The sequence below is a fragment of the Mauremys mutica genome, chromosome 9, assembly GCF_020497125.1.
Source record: "Mauremys mutica isolate MM-2020 ecotype Southern chromosome 9, ASM2049712v1, whole genome shotgun sequence".
Taxonomy (NCBI): domain Eukaryota; kingdom Metazoa; phylum Chordata; order Testudines; family Geoemydidae; genus Mauremys; species Mauremys mutica.
This window is the reverse complement of record NC_059080.1, coordinates 48,821,777-48,848,054: the sequence shown is the minus strand read 5'-3', so window position 1 is coordinate 48,848,054 and position 26,278 is coordinate 48,821,777. Positions and strand designations below refer to the sequence as shown.

The window sequence follows — 26,278 nt, the reverse complement described above, 5'->3', positions numbered from 1 at the left end:
ATGGATAGAATCTCAAGCTTTATATCAACTGTACCTGTTTCTGATCCTTCAGAGTAGTTAAGTGATACTCTCAAAAGGGATTTTGTACAAAATAAGACCATGGCATTCCATAGGTATCTTTACAATGACTCCTGGATCAACTATTTTCAGTTTACAAGAATCCCTCTTTCCCCATCCCACTGAATGCTAGCCTTTATTCTTGCCTCAGAGAGGAATTCAGTTCTTTCCTTCTCAAAGACCATGTGATAAATGAAGGGGAGGGGGGGGGGAGAAGAGCTCCCTTTTATGGACAGCCAGCCAGCTAGCTATAAAGTCCCTCTTGGTGGCTGTCCTCTGCTTGCTTTACCTGTAAAGGGTTAACAAAGTCCCTCAGGTAAAGGAAAGGGAGTGGGCACCTGACCAAAAGAGCCAATGGGAAGGCTAGAACTTTTTAAAATGGGGAAAAGTACTTCCTGTCTGTTTTTTTCTCCGGGAAAGAGGGGAACAGGGAGCAGTTATGCTGAAGGTATGATCATAAATCATCAGATCATACGCAGAACTACTTATTTGGAACTCCCAAATGGTAAATAGATCAGAAATGTTTAGAAAGACACGATTAGGTTTATTTCTTATGGCTAATGGAATCCCCTGTGTTAACCCCCCGATTCTTTTGTTTGCTTGTAATCTTTAAGCTGAACCCCCAAGAAAGCTATTTTGGATGCTTAATTTTTGGAATTGCTCTTTTAAAATCTAGCAAAACCCTAAATTCCAAATGTATTTTCTTTCTCTTTTGGTTTTAATAAAATTTAACATTTTTTAAGAACAGGATTGCATTTTTGGTGTCCTAAGAGGTTGGTGCATGTTGTTCTTCTTCGAGTGACTGCTCATATGCATTCCAGTTCGACGAGCGTGCATGCGGCGCGCGCACACCTGAAGATTTTTACCCTAGCAACACTCGGTGGGTCGGCTGGGCGCCCCCTGGAGTGGCGCCGCTATAGCGCCAGATATATACCCTGCCGACCCACCCGCCCCTCAGTTCCTTCTTACCGCCCGTGACGGTCGTTGGAACTGTGGAGAGCGGCTTCACTGACCTCCACAACCCTAGCTTCTCGCTGTTATTAACTATTTCTAGTGTATATAGTTCAAGTCATTGTAGTTATAGTTAGTTCTTTTGTAAGTTTAGTCATAGTTAGTGTATATACTTGACTGGGGGATTGGGGGAGTAGCCCCTTTTCCACCGACCCGGTGCGGGCTCATGCCCAAGGCAGTGGGATTTAAACTGTGCTCGGCGTGCCAGAAACCGATGCCGGTGGGAGATCCTCACGAATCTTGCCTAAAGTGCTTAGGAGAATCTCACCTGACTGACAAGTGCCAAATTTGCAAGTCGTTCAAGCCAAGAACAAAGAAGGAGCGGGACTTTCGCTTAAAGCAGTTCCTAATGGAATCGGCACTTAGTCCTGCGGCGCCGGCACCGACCACTCAACAGTCCGCATCGGTGAGGAGCGCACCTTCGGCACCAGCTCACTCCAGTACCGAGAAGGACTCCCGGCACTGTCATCAGCCGGCACCGGATCCTCGGCACCAATCTCTTTCCCCATCTGTCAGAGAGGTAGCCGTGTTAGTCTGGTTCTGTAAAAGCAGCAAAGAATCCTGTGGCACCTTATAGACTAACAGACGTTTTGCAGCATGAGCTTTCATGGGTGAATACCCACTGGGAAATGTCATGCTGCTCTGGCCACATCCTCGAGGAAGGAGCACGCACCCAGGTCCGTAGGTCGGACCCTGGCTATCGCGCCGGCACCATCAACACTGGCACCGCAGTTGGCAGCTCCTCCTAGCGCGGCACCGTCGATTCCGGCACCGCAAGGGCCGTCGAGTCCGGTACCACATAGCTCCCCGGTTTACGCTGCGGTTGAGCTAGCTCTCCCTTCTACGCCGGAGACCTTCTCGACGGCACGAGAGCTCATCGCGCTGACGGAGTCGATGCAGCCTCAACCCCCGGCACCGCCGGTGCGGGTTATCCAGTCCGTCGGCAAGCCGGCCATGATGAGGCCTCCTTCCGTCGGCCAGCGGGAGAGGCGTCATTCCAGATCGCGGTCTCGGAGACGCTCCCGCTCACGCTGGTCCCAATCCCGGCACCGCTCGCAGTCCCGGCACCGCTCTCCATCGCGGTATCGGTCGTACTCGCGGAGACGTTCAAGATCTCGGTCGCCGGACAGACGCTCTTGGCACCGATCCGGCTCTCAGTACTGCTCCCGGTACTGTGCGTCCCACAGCCACTCCCGGCACAGAGACTCAAGATCACGGTCAACCTCCTGGCACCGGCACGGTAGATGGTCCCGGTCTCATTCCAGGCACCGACACAACCGGTACCGCTCATCGGTACTGCCCCGGGAACGAACATCCGGATCAGCGGCACCTTGCCAGGGTGTCTCGGCACCACCGTGGCCTTCGAGGCACACGTCATTGTCCTCCCAAGCTGGCAGTGCTTCGTACCACCAGCACCCAGAGGTGCAAAGCCAGGAGCAAGGTCCTCATCAATGGGCCTTCTGGACTCCCTGGGCATACCACGAGGCACAGGGTGCCCCCTTCGTGGCTCGACGTCCCGGGCCCTCAGAACACAAGGTTCCCAAAGCCACGGTGAGCCGTCCTCCTCCCGTGGGCACAGATGAGGAGCCACTTGAATCTGCAGAGCCTGAGGTTCCGCCTGATGCAGATGGGGCTCCGTCACTCAATGACCCACCGCAGGACCCTTTGGTACCGGGCCTCTCCTCCTCCTCCTCTCCTGATGAGGCTGTGGCAGGAACATCCTCCTCTGGTCCTCCTATAGATCTCAGAGCCCATCAAGACCTCTTGCGGAGAGTGGTCCAAAATATGAACTTACCAGTGGAGGAGGTTGCTGAGATAGAGGACCCCGTGGTGGACATATTAACGGCAGATGCACCCCTTCGAGTGGCTCTCCCATTCATCCGCACGATTCAAGCCAATGCAGACACGATTTGGCAATCCCCAGCTTCCGTTACACCTACGGCTAGGGGAGTAGAGAGAAAATGTATGGTCCCGTCTAAGGGCTACGAATATCTCTACACCCACCCACCTCCCTGCTCCCTGGTGGTCCAATCCGTGAACGAACGGGAGCGCCATGGCCAGCAGGCGCCAGCTCCTAAGGCAAAGGAGGCTAGGCGCATGGACCTCCTAGGCCGTAAGATATACTCGGCTGGAGGCCTCCAGCTTAGGGTGGCAAATCAGCAGGCCCTCCTAAGCCGTTATAACTTCAGTACGTGGGTGTCTGTGGGGAAGTTTGCAGAACTCCTTCCCCAGGAGTCCCGCACAGAATTTACGGCCCTGCTAGAGGAGGGTAAAAAAGTGGCAAGAACTTCCCTCCAGGCCTCTCTGGATGCAGCGGACTCAGCAGCCAGAACGCTCGCATCTGGGGTAACAATGAGACGCATCTCCTGGCTACAAGCCTAAGGCCTACCTCCAGAATTGCAGCAGACAATTCAGGATTTGCAATTTGATGGACAGGGTCTTTTTTCGGACAAAACCGACCCCAGATTGCAGAATCTCAAGGACAATCGCGTCATAATGCGCTCGTTGGGTATGCACACACCGGTTACCCAACGTAGGTCCTTCAGGCCCCAACCATACCGCCCTTATAACCAGCCCAGGCCGTGTCAGGATACGGCCAGACGGTGCGGCAGGGGGAATCGGAGGAGACAGTCTGGCCCTCAGGGAAACCAAAGTCAAGCGCCCCCTAAACCTCCTACAGGGCCAAAGCAAAACTTTTGATGGGACGCCCGAGGACGACCCACCAGTTTCCCTGCCGGATCCTTCACCCTCCTTTTTCAACCGTCTCTCCCATTTCCTCCCTGCCTGGTCCCAGCTGACCTCCGACCGTTGGGTCCTCCGCACGGTGGAAGCGGGATACCACCTCCAATTTTTTTCTCCCCCCCTTCCCACCCTCCCTGCCTGTCCCTCTTAAGGGACCCCTCTCACGAGCAACTCCTCTTCCAAGAGGTCCATACACTCCTAAATCTGGGAGCCATAGAGGAGGTGCCAGAGGATATGCGGGGCAAGGGATTCTATTCCCGTTACTTTTTAATCCCCAACGCAAAGGGCGGTCTACAACCGATCCTGGACCTGCGAGAACTCAACAAATTTATGGTAAAACTCAAGTTCCGCATGGTAACCCTGGGGACCATTATCCCATCCCTGGATCCGGGAGACTGGTATGCCGCCCTCGATATGAAGGACGTGTACTTCCATATTGCCATTTACCCGCCGCACAGACGGTATCTCCGGTTTGTGGTCAACCAACAGCACTTCCAGTTCACTGTGCTTCCCTTTGGCCTTTCTACGGGCCCGAGAGAGTCTTCACCAAATGCATGGCCGTAGTCGCTGTCGCCTTCCGCCGTCGTCAAATACACGACTACCCGTACCTCGACGATTGGCTCATTCGAGGGACTTCCCAGCTGCAAGTATCCCAGAACCTGCGTGTAGTCAAAGACCTCTTCGGGAGTCTAGGCCTCATGGTCAACGTCGAAAAGTCTACTCTGACTCCAACGCAGAGGATAGACTTTATTGGAGCAGTTCTAGACTCCAATCTGGCCAGGGCCTGCCTGCCTCTGCCATGTTTTTCAGGCAATGTCTTCGATTATTCGAAGTTTCCAATCCTTCCCGACAACCTCGGTGCGCATCTGCCTCGGCCTCTTAGGTCACATGGCGTCATGCACCTTTGTGACCATGTACGCGAGACTGCGGCTTCAGCGCTTCCAAACATGGCTCGCTTCATTATACCGCCCACACAGGGACAATATAGACTCGGTGGTCACGATCCCCAGGACAATCCTCGACTCACTCACTTGGTGGTTAGACCCCGCGGTAGTTTGCGCAGGGGTACCGTTCCACCCTCCCCAACCCTCAGTGGCACTGACCACGGACGCATCATCTCTGGGTTGGGGTGCCCACCTCGGGAACCTACACACTCAAGGCCTCTGGTCACCCCAGGAGCTGGCCTTACATATCAACATGAGGGAGCTGAGGGCAGTCTGAGGGCGTGCCAGGCGTTTTGAGTCCATCTACAAGGCCGCTGTGTATCCATGTTCACAGACAACACAACAACAATGTTTTACATAAACAAACAGGGCGGGGCACGTTCCTCCCTACTTTGCCAAGAAGCCATTCACCTGTGGGACTTTTGCATAGCCCACTCTATTCATTTAGTAGCGTCTTTTCTCCCAGGAGTACAGAACACTCTGGCAGATCGCCTCAGCAGGTCATTCCAGTCTCACGAGTGGTCGATCCGTCCCGATGTCATCCATACAGTTTTCCGGAGGTGGGGCTTTCCCCGAGTAGACCTCTTTGCCTCCAGAGAGAACAGGAAATGCCACGTGTTCTGCTCCTACCAGGGACGCTCCCCGGGCTCCCTCTCAGACGCATTTCTCCTCCCGTGGACGAGGCACCTGTTTTATGCCTTTCCGCCGTTTCCCCTCATTCACAGAGTGCTGCTCAAGCTCCGGAAGGACAGAGCCAACCTCATCCTCATTGCTCCAGCATGGCCGAGGCAGCATTGGTACACCCTGCTGTTCGACCTCTCAATGGCGGATCCAATTCCCCTGCCACTATGGCCGGACCTCATAACGCAGGACTTCGGCAGGCTTCACCACCCGGACCTGCAGTCCCTTCATCTCACGGCATGGCTCCTACGTGGTTGAACCAAGCTGAGTTACGTTGCTCTGCCTCGGTGCAGCAGGTTCTTTTGGAGAGCAGGAAGCCTTCCACTAGAATGACTTATCTCGCCAAGTGGAAGCGTTTCTCACACTGGTGCGATCAGAACAACTTAGTCCCCGGACTGGTATCTATCCCTACTGTCCTGGATTACCTCTGGTCCCTGAAGGAGCAGGGCCTGGCGGTCTCTTCTTTAAAGGTCCACCTGGCAGCTATTTCTGCCTTCCACCCAGGCGAAAGTGGCCGTTCTATTTTTTCCCACCCTATGGTTTCCAGGTTCCTTAAGGGACTGGAACGGCTGTACCCACAGGTCTGACGCCCAACCCTTACATGGGACTTAAACCTGGTGTTGACCAAGCTTATGGGGGCCCCCTTCGAACCTATGGTCACCTGTTCCCTCCTATACCTTTCCTGGAAGACGGCCTTCCTCGTCGCTATCACCTTGGCGAGGCGAGTCTCCGAGCTTCGTGCCTTGACGGCTGATCCCCCTTATACGGTCTTCCATAAGGACAAGGTGCAACTGCGGCCGGACCCCTCTTCCTCCCTAAGGTGGTGTCTGCTTTTCATATCAATCAAGACACCTTCCTTCCAGTTTTCTTCCCGAAGCCGCACTTATTGCGCCGGGAACAACATCTACATACTTTGGACGTCCGTAGGGCTCTCGCTTTTTATGTAGAGAGAACGAGACCCTTTCGCCGTTCGCCTCAGCTATGTGTAGCGGTAGCAGACCGCATGAAGGGCATGCCGGTCTCTTCCCAAAGGATCTCATCTTGGGTGACATCCTGCATCAGAACGTGCTACGAACTGGCTCACATTTCCGCTAGCCATCTCACTGCCCATTCTACAAGAGCGCAGGCCTCTTCTGCCGCCTTCCTGGCTCATGTCCCCATCCAGGAAATACGTCGGGCGGCTACCTGGTCATCAAGTCACACCTTTGCTTCACACTACGCATAGGTCCAACAATCCAGAGACGATGCAGCCTTTGGCTCAGCAGTCTTGCATTCTGCCACGTCTCACTCCGACCCCACCGCCTAGGTAAGGCTTGGGAATCACCTAACTGGAATGCATATGAGCAATCACTCGAAGAAGAAAAGACGGTTACTCACCGTTGTAACTGTTGTTCTTCGAGATGTGTTGCTCATATCCATTCCAAACCCGCCCTCCTTCCCCACTGTCAGAGTAGCTGGCAAGAAGGAACTGAGGGGCGGGTGGGTCGGCAGGGGTATATATCTGGCGCTATAGCGGCGCCACTCCAGGGGTGCCCAGCCGACCCACCGAGTGTTGCTAGGGTAAAAATCTTCCGACGAGCGTGCACGCGGCGCACGCACACCTAACTGGAATGGATATGAGCAACACATCTCGAAGAACAACAGTTACAACGGTGAGTAACCGTCTTTTTAATTAGCTAGTGGCAACAGCTACTTTCCTTTGTTTTCTTTCTCAGCTCTTCCCTGAGGGGGTGTGTGTGCGCGCGCTTGAGAGTACCCCACAGGAAGGAATTCCCAAGTGCGTCTTCCTGGGTTCCAAAAGGGGTTATGCATTTGGGTGGTGGCAGCGTTTACCAAGCCATGGTCAGAGAAAAGCTGTAAACTTGGGAGTTTAAAACAAGCCTGGAGTGGCCAGTATTAATTTTTAAAATCCTTGCAGGCCCGCATCTTCTGCGCTTGAAGTGCCAGAGTGGGGAACCGGCCTTGACAGACCATCACTGTAGAAAGTTCTGCAGGCCAAACTAGTGACACTTGCACACCAATGCCTTCAAAAGAGTTTCACAAACAAGACTGTCCAGTTTTTAGTTAGATGTTACTAATCAACTCTACTGATGCACAAGGATACTACCTGGTTCTTAGATACTATATCAGCAGTCAAACTCTAAGAGAGTAGAATCTCTCATCAGTTTGTTGGCTATGCAACATTAATAGACATAAAACCTGAACAAAATTATTTTAGTCAATGAAGTCAGCAAATAGGATTCTGAATACACAGGAAACAGATCTGGTGAGTAAGGGGCTGTTTCTGCCATCACTTTTCCTCGAAGAAAAAATTTAGGAGGCAGCTAGCTATGTCAAATAGCTGGTGACAGGACAATGGTAGGGGATGGACAGAGTGTGTTTCATATCCAGTTTTTGGTTACAGCTCCTGAACATCCTATGGTACATCAGATCCTGCTACTGAAGGTCAGCATGAGAAGGGGAAGGACAGATAGAAAGGTAGACTCAGAGGAGACAAAGGTAGACTGTAAGCATGGACTGACAACCTGCCGCCTCTTTTAAGTCTCTCAGAGCGGAAGTTCTCATAGTGAAGGTCCTGGGTCACCTCCTGAAGATCCTGCATATGGGTACTAGAAGAAGGAAAAAAAAAGGAATTGGATAGTGAAACCATGCCCTGTGCCGAATCATAACTTGCTGAGGCACTTTCTTGATGCATGACTCAAACATAGTATGAATAGGGATAGTCTGGTCATTTGAACCCAAAATGCAAAAATACAAGCACATTCTTTTACAACCCTCACATCACTGAACCGCCACATATCCCCTCCTCTCCCCATGACATTAACATTCATTTTTTACAATGTTTATTTTTCTTGAACAGTAGTAGGTCACAACCAGTAGTCCAAGTACTGAAAGTAAGGTGTGCAAGTACACTAGTATAGAGAACATGAAGGTTCCTTGCCATTTGTAGAAAGTGGAGCAACAGCAGCAAGCGTTGCCTTCTCCCCCTAGACATGGGGGTAAAGAGGTACAACAGCTACACTTCGGTGTGGAAGAATTGGGAGCGGTCTTTCCTCAAACAATTACTTCCTCTTCCTGGGGAAGGCTCAGGTGGCAAGGTCCATGCAGGGCCCTGTGAAAGGGATACTATTGCCCTGAATATTAGACAGGGTAAGTCTCCCAGGCCCCAGTGACGCTGTATGGAATATGTGGAACACTTTATGATATTATTGATACCAATATTAAAAAATTGCAATCAATCTGACCAGATATGCCATGTAAGATAGCTGCGAATGTTATAATTTACTAAGTATGATAATCTTGTTTATATGTTTGTATCGCCCTTGTATTGTGAGCTGTAGATATGCATAGTATATCTGTATTTCAAAACTTGTGCAGCATTTCTGAGTGATACCCCCAGACAGAATGGCCTCAGCACTAAGCCTGCTTGATGGCCCATCAAGTGTCATCAGCTGTACAATGAACCCATTGAAAGGAGCCAGGGGATACACCTTATGAGTCAGCAAGGCATTTGGGTGGGGTGTGTGTGGGTGACTGGTTGGTGAGTTTTGGGAATATCTGCTCTCCCTTTTGCAACCTGTCATGTCCTTGGCATTTTCAGTGAGGACTACCCCAGGCCACATCCCCACTGCTCTTTCCCCCCTTAGCTCCTCCAGAGAGAAAGAGGAGCTACCCGGATTGGCGGGTAGCAATCGATCTATCGGGGATCGATATATCGTGTCTCGTCTAGATGTGATATATCGATCCCCAAACGCACTCCCATCGACTCTGGAACTCCACCAGGGCGAGAGGTGGAAAGGAGTTGGCAGGGGAGCCATATCTGTCGATCCCGCGCTGTGAGGGCGGGAGGTAAGTCGAAATAAGATACGCAACTTCAGCTACAGGAATAGCGTAGCTGAAGTCGACGTATCTTACATTGACACCCCCAGTCGCCCGTTCGCCCCCATGTAGACCAGTCCTTAGGTTGACAACGTTACATCTATCAGGGGTGTGACAAATCCACAGCCTTGAGCAATGTTTATACTGACCTAATCCCCCGTGTAGACAGCACTAAGTCGATGGAGTAATTCTTCCATCAACCTAGCTACCACTTCTCGGGGAGGTGGGTTACCCACACTGATGGGCGAACCCCTCCTGGTGGTATAGTGAGTGTCTACTCTGAAGTACTACAGCAGCACAGCTGCAGTACTGCAGCGTTTCTAGTGAAGACAGCCGTATGCTCCCCTTCTGTGAAACTGTCAGGTGACACTTTAATGAACGTTGCTGTTTTTAGTTATGGAAAAAGTATCAATACCTATTTGTATTTCTAATTCCACCTTCTGGAAATGAGGTTTAGTGATACCACCAGGATTTTGGTTGTTCTCTTTTCAGAGCAAGATGGCTTACTGCTACCAGAATAGTTCAGTGTGTGGCTCCATTTGCCTGGCTGCAGGGAATGCAGCATGCCAACATTTCAGTCCCAAAGACCCGGTTTGGAATTTGATCATGGACTGACCTTAAGATCTATCCCTCATAGAAGCCCTAACCCAAGCAGATAGCTTCCAAAGCTTTAGTACACATCAGTGTACTTCAGTAATACTGTTTATTCCCTTCAAATTTAAAACATTTGCAAGGAAGTCTTTCATCAAAGCTGGGAGACTTTAGCAACTAATGTAACCCATGATGGTTAGATCAGACTGCTGGACATGAAAGGTCTGAGAAAATTTCATTCTCACCTGGGAATTTCCTTTGCACGGCCAGAAGTCTGTATAGGTAGGGGCTCTTAGTAATGAATATCCTTTTGAGTGGGGATTCTCAAACTGGGGGTCGGGACCCCTCAGGAGGTTGTGAAGTTATTATGTGGGGGGGGGGAGAAATGGGGGCAAGCTGTCCGCCACCACCCTAAACTCTGCTTTGCCTCCAGCATTTATAATGGTGTTAAATATATAAAAAAGTGTTTTTAATTTATAAGGGCGGGGGAGTCGCACTCAGAGGCTTGCTATGTGAAAGGGGTCACCAGTACAAAAGTTTGAGAATCACTGCTTTTGAGGGAGGGATAACTACACATTAGAGTATTAAAAATTTATTCGAGACCTTTCCTACCAAAGGGCTGTATATCTAGAGAACAAGAAGGCTATTTTGTAGGGTTTTGAGAACGTATGTACTGAAGGCCCAGTTGCTGCCTTGAAGTTTCTTTGTATCTATGCAGTGTTGTTGTAGCTGTGTTGGACCCAGTACATTAGAGAGACAAGATAGGTGAGGTAATAATTGGTCCAATAAAAGTTATTACCTCACCCACCTTCTCTCTCTCTAGTTTCCTTGTATGATGGGATAGACAGGCCAAACTAAGAACTCACTTACATGGTTAAGTGCATGGCAACATAATGGGCTACCCCCATTAGCTTTATTTATGTCTACATGGGGAAATAACAGTGGTATGACCCAAGGTGCGACTTTAAAGTGGTATAAACTCCTGTGTGGACACTTCTTTCAGTATCAACTTAAGGTGACTAGGAACAGGTTTAAAGCTCAACTAAAAACACATATCAAAATAAGTGTCCACGCAGGGGTCTGAACCAGTTTAATTTACATTGTCTTTTTAACGGATATAGCTAGGCCAGGGCAATCTTTCCATATATATAGCAGGCCCTAGGCTCCGAAATGCAAACCTTAAACCAGGCTCAGCCTTTGATGGGGGTACCCCACCCCCAAATAAGACTGCCGAACAACAAAGCACTAGAAAACACTATTAACTTTTTTATAAGTTTTAGTTCTGTGCAGATATTTTGATTGCACTTTTAATATGCAGGGAGTGCTGCTCAACCTTGAGGTTCTTGAGACTTTGACGAAAGGACGACAGTACTACCTCTTGTATTCTAAGCAAGAGGTTTGAACACATGATTAAGTTTTGATAGAAGTGTAATAGTCTTACATTAGCATGGTTCTCAGCTTCAGGAAGTCGTTGTGTTCTGGGTTCTCCACTTCAACTACACCCCATGGGTAGAAACGACCTCTAACTTTTTTACCTTTGGCTTCAATCAACTGATTGGATCCCACTACACAAAATGGGATACTGACCTGAAAATCAAGAGTCACCAAGAATGAACTAGAAACAAACTATAACCAATAATATCAGTTTCACTAGACTCTGCATAAAAAAGCAGTAAGCTTTATATAGTACTTTTCATCTGTAGTTCTCAAAATAATTTACTGTGAATGGCAAGAATCATTATCCCCATTTTTCAGATGGGGAAACTTGGGCACAGAGTTATAGTGACTTACCTGAAGTCAGACAGCAGGTCAGTGGCAGAGCCTGGAACAGAATCCAGGTCTTGTTTTAAAATTATATATTCACCTTGGAAAGTCTGGTAAAACATGATACACCACTTCTAGCTCAAGAACTGTATCCATCACAACTACTTCTAATCTAAAAAACTATTCTTACCTTCAGGAGCCTGGTCTGTTCTTTAAAATCTTCATCCTCATCTGATTCTGCATCAGGCAGGTGATAAATCTTGATGCTATGTTGCTCAATTTCATCCAGAATCTGAAAGAGTATATCAGGAATGAAGGTAATATACATGACAAGTCAATCCTTTAACTTGCAAGGTAAACTAATTGCACAAGAACCATGTCCAAAGAAAATCTAGGTTTTGAAAAATCCTAATTTTTTTTGTCTTGTTTTAAAATAAAGGCCATGATTGCAAACTGACTTAACTATCCTCAGTTGTTCTAAACACCCATAAAAATTACTTAATCCTATCATACCAATATATAAATCTTGCCCTCAAATTTGAGACAAATGACAATTCTGTTCCTTCCAATTCCACCAGGTTAGCGTTTTGGAAAATTCCTGTCTCTTTCTTGGAGAATTCAGGTTTGCATTGTAGAGAGATACACATAAATTTACCCCAAAAACAATAGCACTGATTAATGTAGCAATTGTGCATAGTGAGGCATAAGCCTTTGCAATTAATTCACTAATGTGTTTATCACTGCTACAATACCATTTTGAGATTATGAAGGGAGTATACAAATAGTAATCTCTAAAATTTGTTCATAAAATTTGTTCAAACTAATATCCCCTTCCCCATTTAATATCCCTCTCTAAGGCTATGTCTACACTGGCAATTGAATGACAAAATCGTTGTTTTTCAGAGGTGTTTGAACCCCCCTTCACTCCCCCCAAAGGACAAAATTTTTGCCATGGCAAGTGCCAGTGTGAACAGCGTGTTGTCAGCAGAAGTGCTCTCCAGCCAACAACGCGAACACAGCTTGGGGAGGGGAGGGGGGGAGAAGTTTTTTTGTTGGCAGGAGAGCCAACAAACAGCAGCTACATTGCGTAACGTTTAGCAGCATGGCTGTGGTGACACAGCCATGTTGCTAAAAGCTGTGTAGTGTAGACATAGCCTTAGGCTAGTTGTAGACAGCATATACTAAGTGTTACCTTCTCTGCTCAACACATATTACTTAAATTTTGCTTTAGAAGAAAATTGTTCGCCTTCCATGACCGCATAGCAAAGAGAAAAAGAGAGAGAGAGTGTGTGTGTGTGTGTGTGTGTATAAAAAAGACAAAATCACAACACTTGTTGAAGTTTGTTATATGGTATGGAGACTGCCATCTTCATTATTAATTGTGCTGGAGAGAATTTTCCATAGGGAAAAGTCACTAACTGAACAGTAATTTGTGAGTAAATGTATTTTTGTTTTTATAATCAATTTTTTACTTTCTAGGCAGATGTGGTCAAGAATTACAGAATAAAAATTCACTTGGGGTTCTCAACCTCACTCTACTAAGACATGAGCCACACTATGAGAAAATGTCTCATTGACACTCCTCTCCCCACTGGTAATAGAATCTCTGTGGCAACTACAGCAATTACTTACTTTCTTAATGATGCCTTCCCATATAATATATTTTTAGCTGTCAGTGTGATATAGCAGAAGGAAATCAAGGAGAGTCAGCATGATGTGAGAACTAGCTTTGGGTGGGCTACTGGTGGTTCATGGATCACAATTTGGAAGCCACTGATATAAACAGGAAATCACCCTCCACTCCCTCTAAGACAGTGAGCAGACTTATTCTCAACTTTGCTTCTGGGCTGGAGGGGAGAAAAGATTTCTCTCCTTTTTAGCTCAGAAGATTCAGCTCTTCTATTTTCAGAGAATGACGAAACCACTCCTATCCACGAGGGGAGGGAAGAAAAAGACATGTTGCATATGAAGCAGTAAGGTAATGGACCTAACTCCTGGATTCAATCTGACAGTAAACAGCTAAAATTCAAAACAAAAGCATGTGTAGCCACATTTAAATAAGATACGTTTCAATTTACCTATAAACAGTGTACAATGAAAATGCTTTCTCACCAGTCAACAATAGTCCAAACACGATGGAGATTGTCATTTTCCTTGTAAACAGCATCCATGGATTAAGTTCTACCATGTTTATTGTTAAATGCAATATATATATATTTTTAAAGTAAAAGATTTAAAAAGAGAAAAAAACCAGCATGATTCTGAATTTTAGTGGGGGGGAGGGGGGGGAGAGAATCAGATTTACTTCGAACAACTCAACTTGGAACTGCTTATTGCTCCAAGTTACATTTTCAAAGCAAAGTAAAATTTGCAGAGATATGGGGCTACTAGTTTAAGAGTGGCTTCCTATCCTGAATTCTGGCTCCCATAAATCCTTTATTCCTGCCCCTCCCTCAATTAAGAGCTGATTTTTGCAAAATTCTAGCACTACCTGTATTTCAAAGCCAAGTGTAATTAACTCTCTGATCAGACTTCAGGAAGCAAGTTGAAAGGATTTACAGAATGAGCGGAAGTTTTAAATTTAAGAGTGGTGGTTGGGTCACCAGGGCCTCTTTAACACTTTGCATTGTAAAACTCAAACAGATATAATCAGCTCTTGCTTGATTTAAAAATTAAAGAGTAAACCTTAAAAGCTCTTTAAGGCTAGAAGGATCTGACACTGTGTCTAAGAAGGGGTGGAATAAACTGGTACCAAGCAGTGGGGGTAGGGAGTATCAATACATAAAGAAAGTGATAACATATGTTAAGTGTGTGATTTTTAACCGTTTAAATGTGTTTAAGTGTTTAAATGATAATGGAGTCACCTACTTTAAATAAGCATTAGCACTAGCAAACAAACTTATGTTCTTATGTTAATCCATTCATTGCTTCAGTCAGCCAGTCCCAAAATTTTAAAATTCATTTTATAATTTAACACTAGTGTGCATAGCCAATCCGACCATTGCTCAAATTTTTTTTTAAAAGGATAATACCCCAGCCAAAACAAGGATCAGAATCCTCAGGATGCCAAAGACTGTGGGGGTTTTCTGGCAACTTTTAAAGTACAGTACACCATGCCTGTACAGTGTCATGTGGGAGAATGTGACGGGGCAGAGTGGTCCTGCACTGGTACAGCAGGGGTTAACACTTCCTTCCTAGCAGAGGAAGCCACACCCCAGAAGCCCTGATGGCCATGCTCCAACTGGAGAACAGATATAAAAGCCTGCAGATCAGCTCAGTCTGGGCTGACCACCGGAGAAGGACGCATGCTGCCTGCTCCTGAGGAGTGAGAACCTGCGTGTCAGGATCCAGGAGTCAGCCAAGCCGAGATACTACCTGGGACCCTAACGGGGGACGTCACAGGGGAAAAACAGACCCTAGGACCCCCTGCCCCAGATGAACTGGTACTTACGGTAGGAAGTGACTCACGGGAACTCTAGAGACAAACAATGTTAGAGCTCTGGGGAAGCTCAGCGTGTTGCGGTCGGATCCCTGCCGAGCAAGGGGCAAGGAGAGCTTGCCACTATGAGGGCCCTGGGTTGGGGCTTGGTGGAGAGAGCGGGCCCGAGTCCCCCTACCCCCTCACCATGAGGGATCTTATATGGACTCTGGCCGCTAGGCCATACTACCCTGCTCATAAAGGGGTTTTTATGGACTCTGGCCACTAGGCCATGCTACCCCACTCGTAAGGGATCTTATATGGACTCTGGCCGCTAGGCTGTGCTACCCTGCTCGTAAGGGAGGTTATATAGACTATGACCTCTAGGTCACGCCCCCACGCCAGACAGGGGTGATAGTAGGGAGGAAGGCCAAGACGCCATCATTGACCGCCTGCAGGGAGGCAAACATAAGGACTTGAGAGTGGTGAGGCGCTGGTTCCTCATCCTACCCCTGCCACAAAGAGATGCTGGGGTGCCCAGTCCGCCACAGAGAACAGCACTTTTCTTGGCTGAAGTCTCCCTGCTTGCCTACACTAGTGTTATTAGTAGCCAACATTAATATACTTTAACGCAAACAAAATTAGAACTTACCCTTTTTTTCAGCCTTTCCCGTTCCTTCAGAGTAAGTGTATCAGCTTTTGCAATTACAGGTACAATATTCACTTTGTTGTGTATGGCCTTCATAAACTCAACATCCAAGGGTTTAAGACTAAAAATAATGTTGAAGTTTTAAAGAGTGTCAGGTATTTAAATGCCCAATTTATTTTTACACTAAGATGAACATATACATAATCTTACAAAGATGAGGTTTTTTCAAACACAATTCTTAAAGTTTCCATTTTCAACAATTCTAGATTGTCATCCCAAATGTCCCCCACTTCTCCCCAAAAGGGTAAATTCACCACCTCTAATAGTGCTATGTATCGCTTTCAATATGATCTACCTGTCTTGTTTTTAAAAAAAAACAAAAAACCTTAGTGAGCACAAACACTTACAAAGTAAAAGCAGTCCAAAAAGAAAAAAAGTGCATAGATACCTACCCATGACCAAATGGGGAAATGAAGTAGAAGCAACAGTGTACCCGGTTATCTACAATATGCCGCCTGTTCAAGCCACTCTCATCATGCAGATACCGCTCAAACTGCTCATCAATATAAGAAATGATGGTCTTAAAACTGTAAGAAACATGTGGATTAATATAGTTATGCTGACCATTTAGATGCTCACGCTCCATATTCTGAAGAAGGGTTTTGTAGTAGTTTTTCTTTGAAAAACTAACACACCAAGTTGCCTTTTAACCAACCAACCTACTAGCCCTCAATATCAAGCAAGTATTGGGGCAGTGAAAATAAGATAAGCTAACAAGATTGGAGACCACAGTAGTTTATACTCTAGGATGTTAGGCAAGTCAAATTCCTGTGTTAATGATCATATATTATATATATCAGTATTATATTTTATTCCTCTAGTGACTTTCTACTGAGATTTCCTCTTGTGTTAATATTAAACAGTTGTTCAAGAGACTCAACTTAAACATTCCAACTCAGTTCAGGGGGGGTGGGGGGAGTCAGCCTTGGTGGTGCAGTGCCATGCAACAGATCTGAGAAAATACATCCAATTGCTTATCACATCTATGTCATAATGAATCAGTTCATTTGATTATAAATATATGATTCTGTTCACTATGGAAGGGAAGGATTTAATTCCTGTTACATGTTCATCGATTGTAAATATCACACACTGAATAGATCTGGTATTGGTTTATAGCTAGGCAGACACATGGAAGATATACTAAAACCATATGATGGATATACATTCTAAAATGTTGGCATGCATAACTATAAACATAAGTTCATATGGAAAGTAATTGCTAGTGCCTATGAAGGACTTCGAGAAATTCCAGTTATGTTTATGGACTGACATTTATTTCCAAAGCCTTTTTTACATTTACTTACATTTTTGTAATAGTAAGAAATAAAGCTCAGCTTTAAGTCACTTATACAAGATTCAAGACTACATTTATTCCCACAACAGATTTGCACTAGCAGTTATGCCTGATTTTAACATGGATAGGATATATGCTCAAAGGTAGGAAAGCAGTACTGCAGCTGCTATTATTGTCTGCCCCCTTCCTTATATTGCCTATCCAAACTGTAATAAATAAAAAATAATAATAATTTGAAATATACCAATCTTCTAGAACTGGAAGGGACCTTGAAAGGTCATCGAGTTCAGCCCCCTGCCTTCACTAGCAGGACCAATTTTTGCCCCAGATCCCTAAGTGGCCCCCTCAAGGACTGAACTCACAACCCCTGGGTTTAGCAGGCCAATGCTCAAACCACTGAGCTATCTGCTCTTGCAAGAGAACTGATACACCCAGCCAAACTTCCTTCTAATTCCATATCAGTGGCTGAGTGATGGACTAGCTACATCAGCCTTTGTCCACTTCATTCACCTACCAACAGCAAGAAACAACACTTCTGCAATTTTTATCTCTACATACAGTCCAGATAGTGTTTTATGGTCATCTCTCCACTGTAAGTCAAAGAACCCCAATCTACCTCAGCCACACTCCAGAATATGTATTGGCTGCAGTAAACTATATTTGAACCTTCTTGATTTCACCCATAAGATATTTGACCAGCAATAGGTCAGTTAAAGTTGTATGTAGAATTCTGAAACTATTTAATTTAAAAATATTTAAAACTCAAAAATAAATACTTGTATTTAATGTTTATCTTTGCCTTTAATTGTATCTTTAAAATGTTTGCCAGGGAATTACTTATTTCTCTCCAGTACCTTTTAGAGATCATTTTTTGTTTATTTTTGAAAATCTGAATGCGAGGTGATTACACTTAACATATGAAACTTGGGAGGCATGATGCTTGACTGAGGGCTTGTGTACACTTACCAGGGGATCCATGAGTGGCGACTGATGCATTGGCGGTCGACCCCAGATTGCTCTCACGTCGACTCCTGTACTCCACTGGATCGAGACGAGTAAGGGGAGTCGACGGGAGAGCTATGTTGATCTGAGTTATGTTACTTCTATAACTCAAATTGTGTAGCTTAGATCAACTTTTCCCTACCTTTAGTAGGCCTGAGTTAGGATAAATCAAGATGTGGGCTTTTTCTTTTGTATTTCCAGCACATCTGCAGGAATGGTAGTTCATCTCTTTCTGTAAGAGTGTGGAATTTGAACATTTTGTACCAAAAAAAGATGGTATGAACCATTTTCTAATGAAGTTCTGCTGAACTGCTTGCTGCTATCTTATGCTCCAAGTCCCACTTCCCATCCTAGTAATTTTCAATTAGAAAGAGTACATAATGGGCTGCACTACAGCCAGGGCCGGCACCAGCCCAGCAAGCAGGTGCTTGTGGCAGCCAACGGTGAGGGGTAGCATGTTCGGCTCTTTGGCGGCGGGTCCCTCACTCCCTCTCGGAGAGAAGGACCAGCTGCTGAATTGCCACTGAAGACTGAAGCAGTGTTGGTAGAGCTGCAGATCGCAACTTATTTTTTTTCCTTTTGCTGCTTGGGGCAGCGAAAACCCTGGAGCCGGCCCTGACTATAGCTCACTTAAAGCCTTGCAAATTCCCTATTCATCTTAAAAAGCATGAAAATAAAATTGGAATTAGGTGACAAAGCTCAGAACATAGAATAAAAGGAATTTCACCCTATTTATGAAGGATTGTGCGGGGAAGGTTGATTAATTTCTATATTTATTTTGTTACTGGGTTATTTGATCTAAAGTAAGTGACAGGTGTATTTATTAGTGTATCTTAAGACTGTCATGGGAATGCAGAGATCATGGATGAGCACTTTTACTATTGTTTAGTAAATCTGAATAAATTAATTCCTTTAACAGGTCCTTGAGAGTCACCAGCAGCCAAACCCTAGTCACTCACCGGCTTTTATTTTGTAATTAAGCTATTTAAGTTACTCTGTAAAATACAGATTTTTCCTAAAGAAGGCAAGATTTTCTTCCAGTTTTGTAGTTTTATAAAAACTTCAATATACTTGCTTTAATCTCATCATGTATGTTAATTTTATAAATAGCTATAAAACTCACACACTATAAAAAGTAGTGCTGATTTACTTCACTCCAATATACCGCATGCCCAGAACTTTAAAGGCAAATATAACATCATGAGTCAAGCGAATGTTAAGGTATCATACCTGGCAGGAGTTTATGATTATCAAGGACTGTTAAAAAAACTGAGCACTACAGAACAGTAATCTTATCAGAGTGCTAAAATACTCTTTTCCTGTTAGTCGGGAACATTAAAAATCCTTATTTTTACAAATTGATTGTGTAAGACACCCCCCGCAAATGAGACCCTTTCAAAGCAATAAAGCAAGCCTGTCTTTCTGAAGTCACGTTTCAGATTCAACACTTCAAATACATAAATTAATAAAAAAGACTTTTATAATTCAGTTATTGTTATGTTACAACAAACTGTGTTTTATGATGTAATATAGTACCTAAAAGTGCCATTATTGGTACGTTACCTGCCATGTGGTTTAGTTGGAACTACTAAAGGGAAGGGTGCATAACTGGTTGTAAAAAACAAAACAAAACAAAAAAAAACACCACACATGCTCCGTATCAGTGACTCATTGCCAAACCGGGAGGATGTATCTAGTGGGGTCCTGCAGGGGTCACCCCCAGGTCCGGTACTATTCAATATTTTCATTAATTACTTGGGTAATGGAATAGAGAACATGTTTTTAAAATTTGCAGATGACACCAAGCTGGGAGGGGTACAAACCCTTTGGAGAACAGGATTAGAATTCAGAACAACCTTGACAAACTGGAGAACTGGTCTGAAATCAACAAGTTAAAATTCAATAAAGACAAGCGCAAAGTACTACACTTAAAGGAAAAATCAAATACAAAACAGGGAATAACTGACTAGACAATAGTTCTGTAGAAAATATGGAGGTGAGAGTGGATCACAAATTGAATATAAGCCAACAACGGGACGCAGTTGCAAAAAAGCGCTACTATTCAGGGGTGTGTGTTAACAGGCATGCAGTATGTCAGACACGGGAGGTAATTGTCCTATTCTACTTGGCACTGGTGAGGCCTCAGTTGGAGTACTGTGTTCAGTTCTGGGCACCACACTTTAAGGTAGATATGGACAAATTGGAGAGAGAGCAGAGGAGAGAAACAAAAATAATAAAAGGTTTAGAAAACCTAGGAGGAAAGGTTAAAAATCTGGGCAGGTTTAGCCTTGGAGGGGCAGCTGGGGGGGGGGGGGAGAAACGAGGGGGAGCTGATAATCTTCAAATATATTAAGGGATGTTATAAAAAGGACACTGATCAATTGCTGTCCATGTTCATTGAAGCTAGGACAAGTAGTAATGGGCTTAACCTGAAGCACGGGAGATTTAGGTTCCATATTAAGGAAAACTTTAACACTAAATATAGTTAAGTACTGGAATTGGTTACCCAGGGAAGAGTGTGGAATCCTCAACAACGAAGGTTTTTAAGTTAAACGAACACTTGTCAGAGATAGTCTAGATATACTTGGTCCTGCCCAAACACAGGGGGTGGGCTTGCACGACCTCCAAAGATCTCTTCCAGCCCTACATTTTTGTGATTGTACTATGTGTGCAATGTACCTGCACTTCAGTGATTTAGTTCCGAGAAAAGAATAGGAGAATGAACTTTAAAGAATTTAAAGAGAAACTTAAATCCTCTTTTCTATAGGTCAATAAACCCTTTACATACATACCAGTCCCGACAATTGATGGCATCACCATATCCTGGTGTATCTACAACTGTCAAACGGAGTTTAACACCCCTTTCCTCGATTTCAACTGTTGAAGCTTCGATCTGCACAGTCCTTTCAATTTTTTCTATAAAACAGCAAACTTCATCTTAAAAAGAAATCTTAAACGTAGTTAATGCTGAGACTAGATCAAGAATAACCAGGAATTGGAACTATTTAAGAGGCTTTAGTCTACTAATAACCTTATTCTTGGGGTCACATGACATCAGAAGCAGACACAACATTTTCCATAGATGTGTTAAGACATCTGAGGATGTGTACTGTTTCTTTAAATCTGTAGCAGAAAGCAAGGCAGGAGGGGCTGGGGATGAGTTTAGATAGAACGAGAAACAGACACAGTAGCTTTAGGAGTACTTTTATTTTTATAGGGAAGGTCCTTTTCCATTGTTGGAAGAAAGTGACAGACATGCCTCATGACATGCTGAGCTAATGAATATGAGTCACCAACAAGAAAGCAGTGGAACAGCAATGCAAATAGGACCAAGATTCCCAGAGAAGGGAAACAAAAAATACCCATTAACAGCTTCAAATTCCTTTGGCAGAAATGTGGCAGGGGTATGACAAATAAGAATATAAGACAGATAAAGTCTGCATACCCAGTGGAGGCATGTGCAGAAAAAAATAAAGAAAATTAGCAGTATGTCTATCATAGGCATCACTTGGCCTCTTGCCTTACTTAGAATTTCTCCAAGGGAGGAGGTATGAGAATTTTCTGCATTTTTGTTCAAGTTGACTTTATTTTCAAACAAGACTTCTGTCCTCCCTTCTTCCTGTACCATGGTGACTTTTTTCCCAAAGAGAACTGGGTAGACTCTTTGGTACCATTCAGCATCATTCCTCACTTGACCACATGGGCTCATTAACAGATGCAAGGGGCTCACATTCCCTGGGGTGAAGCGTACTACCACCCTAGCACTCATAATGTGGCTAATAAGCAACTGGGGTTCTTCTGCCAAGGCAATTTGAATACTGTTTGGCGTATTCCAGTCACAAACTCCTATCGCTACAATAGCAGAAATATGCAACCATATTTGGAAAAGAGACAACTAAGGGGGGATATGATTGAGGTCTATAAAATCATGACTGGTATGGAGAAAGTAAATAAGGAAGCGTTATTTACTCCTTCTCATAACACAAGAACTAGGGGTCACCAAATGAAAATAGGTAGGAGGTTTAAAACAAACAAAAGGAAGTATTTCTTCACAATATCCTCTGGCAGAGTTCCACCGGGTGACTGTGCATTGTGTGAAGGCCAAGACTATAACAGGGTTCAAGAAAGAACTAGATAAATTCATGGAGGATAGGTCCATCAATGGCTATGAGCCAGGATGGTGTCCCTAGCCTCTGTTTGCCAGAAGCTGGGAATGGGCGATAGGGAATGGATCACTAGATGATTAGTCTGTTCCATTCATTCCCTCTGGGACACCTGTCATTGGCCACTGTTGAAAGACAGGATACTGGGCTAGATGGACCTTTGGTCTGACCCAGTATAGCTGTTATGTTATGTTCATTCACACTGAAGAGACATTAGGAAATAAAAATGTTTACCGGCTGCTCCTGGGATTATCCTTTCTGGGTAGAGATCTGTCAAGAACAGGCTGTTTATTAGTGTAGATTTTCCCAATCCAGATTCACCTATGATTCATTTTGAAAATATGCTGATCATAAATATGTTCTAAATAATTAATCTTTCAGAACTGATATACAACATCTGATTATAGATATTTTTCTTGCATTAAATGTAACCAAGTATTTCAAATTGTGGATTAAACTGACATGGAGTGGTAATGACATAGTAAAGCCGCTACTACGCAATTAAAGCGGGAGGGATAGCACAGTGGTTTGAGCATTGGCCTTCTAAACCCAGGGTTGTGAATTCAATCCTTGAGGGGGCCATTTAGGGACCTGGGGCAAAAAAGAAAATTGGGAACTGGTCCTGCTTTAAGCAAGGGGTTGGACTAGATGACCCCCTGAGATCCCTTCCAACCCTGATATTCTATGATTAATTTTATATATTCCAAATTTTTAGCACATAAGCTCTAAGTAAAGCTTGATATTTGAAGATTTACATGTAAATCTGTTAGAGCTCTAATTGACCTTAAGTTCATAGTCTGAGTCTTATGATTTTTCAGTCTCCTGTAGCTTTTAAGCTAAAAGTTGTAGTGAAAATTTTGTAAATAATAAGAGTTTGGAGTTCATCTGGGATTATGTAATAAATGCCACTGACCAGAAAAAAAAAAGTTACTGGTATTTGTCACAATTGAATCTTTGTGCTGTGGTTAGCCAATGGAGAATGCAATTATACCTGCTACTTATGTTGTCTGATATGGTATGCAGAAGCCTTTTCAAACTGTTACAGAGAGGCATACAACACTACCTTTTGGCATATGCACCAAGTAATGTTTCCTGTAATTGAAGGCTAACACAATGTGTGATTAATAGGTTTGCTAGTTCAGAGCATTTATGTTGCATCAGGAAAAAAAAAGATCTTCAACAAAGGAATGGCTACATAGTTGAAGACCAGGATCTTTGATACTTTAGCCATTTGCTTTGATGAAGACCCAGACCTCTGTCAAACTGCTCAGCTTCTGATATAGCCAAACTGTTTCAAAGGGGGAGGTGGTGGGGAGGATCTTTGACAATGTATCCAACTGATTTGTCAAAGAACCTGTTCTTCATTAAACTGGTCAATAGAACTGAACAATAAATAAATAAAATAAATAAATAAAAATGAAAAAAAGAGTGAAAGATGGGCCAGTCAATCCCCCAGGCTCTATGACCAATGACACTGATCAAACAGATGTGATGACTGAATATGAAGACCAAAATGAAAATTAAAAACTATAACAAAAATGAAAAACCCAACCAGCTAAATAGTTGGTCAAATGTTTTAGAAAAATGGCCATTTTTCAAACTGAAAAATTACAATCAGTTCCTATAGTCAGATTCAGGAATGGAGCTTGCTGGCTGAACAGAGTCACTGCAACAGGAAAGCTATGATTTTTACTGATTGAGTTTACCAGTGCTTGAAACGAGGCTAAGCTCCACACCAAAACAAATCAGTTTTCCTTATCTACTTTAAAAGTTTGAGTAAGTGCAGCTACATTGGCTACTGTCCACCGATTAATGAATTTGGGGCTAATCCCAAGCCTAGACAAGGCCATAGTTTAGTGCTGGAAACTTTAAATTGGTCAATTAACACAACCTTCCTTTTGGTTTAACATGGCCAAGCAGCCAGGACAATATAAACGTCAGCTTGCATTTTCATGAATCAGCCAATTTGTCTACACCTGGATAATTTGGACAGCAATAATGGAAGCTGTCAATGAAATAGGGAGAATTATGGTCAGAACCATATCAGCATACAAAGCTTTTAAGAAAATTTATCCCATCCCAGTTTCCTGAAAATGAAGAAATTTGACTTCAAATAATAAGATTATAGGTCAAAATAATAAAGACATAAAATGTGATCCACAACAGAAGAAAAAGTTAAATGACTATCCTTGTTTACCTATACGTATCTGAACAGAAGGAAGACACATTCAGGCCAAATTGCTGAAATAATCAGAATTCTGAGTACCGTATATACTCGTTCATAAGCTGAATATTTTTGGTAAAAAAAAAAAAGACGCATCAAAGAGCCGGGGTCAGCTTATAAACAGGTCTACACCAAAATTTGATGATTTTAAACTCTATAGAATCATTGAATTGAATATCTAATACATTGTAGTTTTGTTTACCTGGAGCATCTGCAGGCATGGAGCCCCTCAGCTCCCTGTGGCTGCGGTTTGCTGTTCCCAGCCAATGGGAGCTGTGGGAAGTGCCACTTCCTGCAGCGCCCCTTGGCTGGGAATGGCGAACTGCAGCCACAGGGAGCTGAAGGGCTCCATGCCTGCAGATGCTCCAGGTAAACAAAACGTTCCGCCAGCGGCTTACCCTGACAGGCTGGGAGGCAAAGTTTGCTGACCCATTTATTGATGTCAATACTGCAGCCTTTTAAAGTTGCAAAGCCTTTGTTTAGTGGACTAGATTGGCTTGAAAGGAATACTAAAAGAGCCGTGCCGCAGATCTGCATAACATGTGACCCATGCATTTCACAAAATGCTATGCCTTATAAGCCAATTAGAAAAATATAATGAATGATAGTACTATAGCACTGGTGTCAGTGCACTACTGTGTAATTTGATCTCTTCATGCATTTCTACCATTGGACCGCATAAGTCTCAAGACAATATGAAAATATAATGTGCAGAATCGATGGAATCTCTAATAAAATTGAAATAGCCTGTTATCCCTACAGACATGCCAATCTACAGGGCTGCTTTGAAATAAACAAAGAATAATAATAATTTGACAGTGCAGGTGACATTCCTATACAAAATCTATAACTACAATAATAATAATCTATTTTCATACTAGTATTTAAAATGAACGGTGAAATCAAAAGAGAAAGGTCTTCTTATCATGCAGCGTTCAAACTTAAAGTTGTTGAATATGCAGAAGCAAACGATAATTGCACCACTGCTCGTGAATTCTGTATCAATGAGAAGCAAGTAAGAGAATGGTGGGGGGGAAAAAAAACAACCACACTAAAAGACATGACAAGAAGCAAGAAAAAAAAAATGTCCAGTGAGGTGCACATCATTTCCTGAGCTAGAGAAAGATCTCAATAATTGGATTGAATGTCGACAAAAAGGGTACATTGTCACTAGAACTGGAATTCGTCTGCATGCTCTGCAAATGTCAAAAGAAGACAAATACAAGTCAGTAAAGCCATCAATGTTTGTCGCATCAGCGGGTTGGTGTACTCGCTTCATGAACAGTCATGGTCTCTGTCTTCTTCAGCGAACAAAGATAGTGCAAAAGCTGCCTAGAGATCTGGAACAAAAAAAATGGAATCTCTCCAAAGGATTATTATAAAATATCAAAAGGAATATGCATTTGAACTGTCACAAATAGGAAATATGGACAAAACACTAATGACATTTGATCTCCCGAGCAACAAAACGGTAACCGGTGTTGGTGAAAAAACAGTTTTAATTAAAACCACTGGCCACAGGAAAAAAAAATCAATTTTATGGAGGTTTTAGCATGTTTGGCAAATGGATCAAAGCTCCCTCCTGTTATTTTTAAAAGAAAAAACATGAAATTTCCTGCTGGTGTCATCGTATGTGCACACGAAAAGGGATGGATTGATGAAAGTGGGACTACTGAATGGCTGGAAAAAGTGTGGCATAAGGGACCAGGAACACTTTCCAAGAAACCTGCTATGCTCGTCTGGGACATGTTCAGGGCACACAAGACGGATGAGGTGAAAAATTTGGCCAAAAATAT

At 44.1% G+C, this 26,278-nt stretch overlaps 1 protein-coding gene across 2 annotated transcripts in view; it reads right to left on the bottom strand.

Annotated features, from left to right (window-relative positions):
• The window catches only part of SEPTIN2 (septin 2), an 80,110-nt gene that overhangs the window by 25,948 nt on the left and 27,884 nt on the right, over window positions 1–26,278 (bottom strand). For both annotated transcript variants that reach the window (XM_045030168.1, XM_045030167.1), the window contains 7 exons: window positions 22,493–22,579; window positions 20,888–21,011; window positions 16,189–16,323; window positions 15,740–15,857; window positions 11,860–11,961; window positions 11,347–11,492; window positions 7,961–8,044 (listed from right to left, as the gene is read on the bottom strand). In XM_045030168.1, coding sequence (XP_044886103.1) covers window positions 7,961–8,044; window positions 11,347–11,492; window positions 11,860–11,961; window positions 15,740–15,857; window positions 16,189–16,323; window positions 20,888–21,011; window positions 22,493–22,579 — 796 coding nt within the window. The remainder of the gene's footprint in view (window positions 1–7,960; window positions 8,045–11,346; window positions 11,493–11,859; window positions 11,962–15,739; window positions 15,858–16,188; window positions 16,324–20,887; window positions 21,012–22,492; window positions 22,580–26,278) is intronic.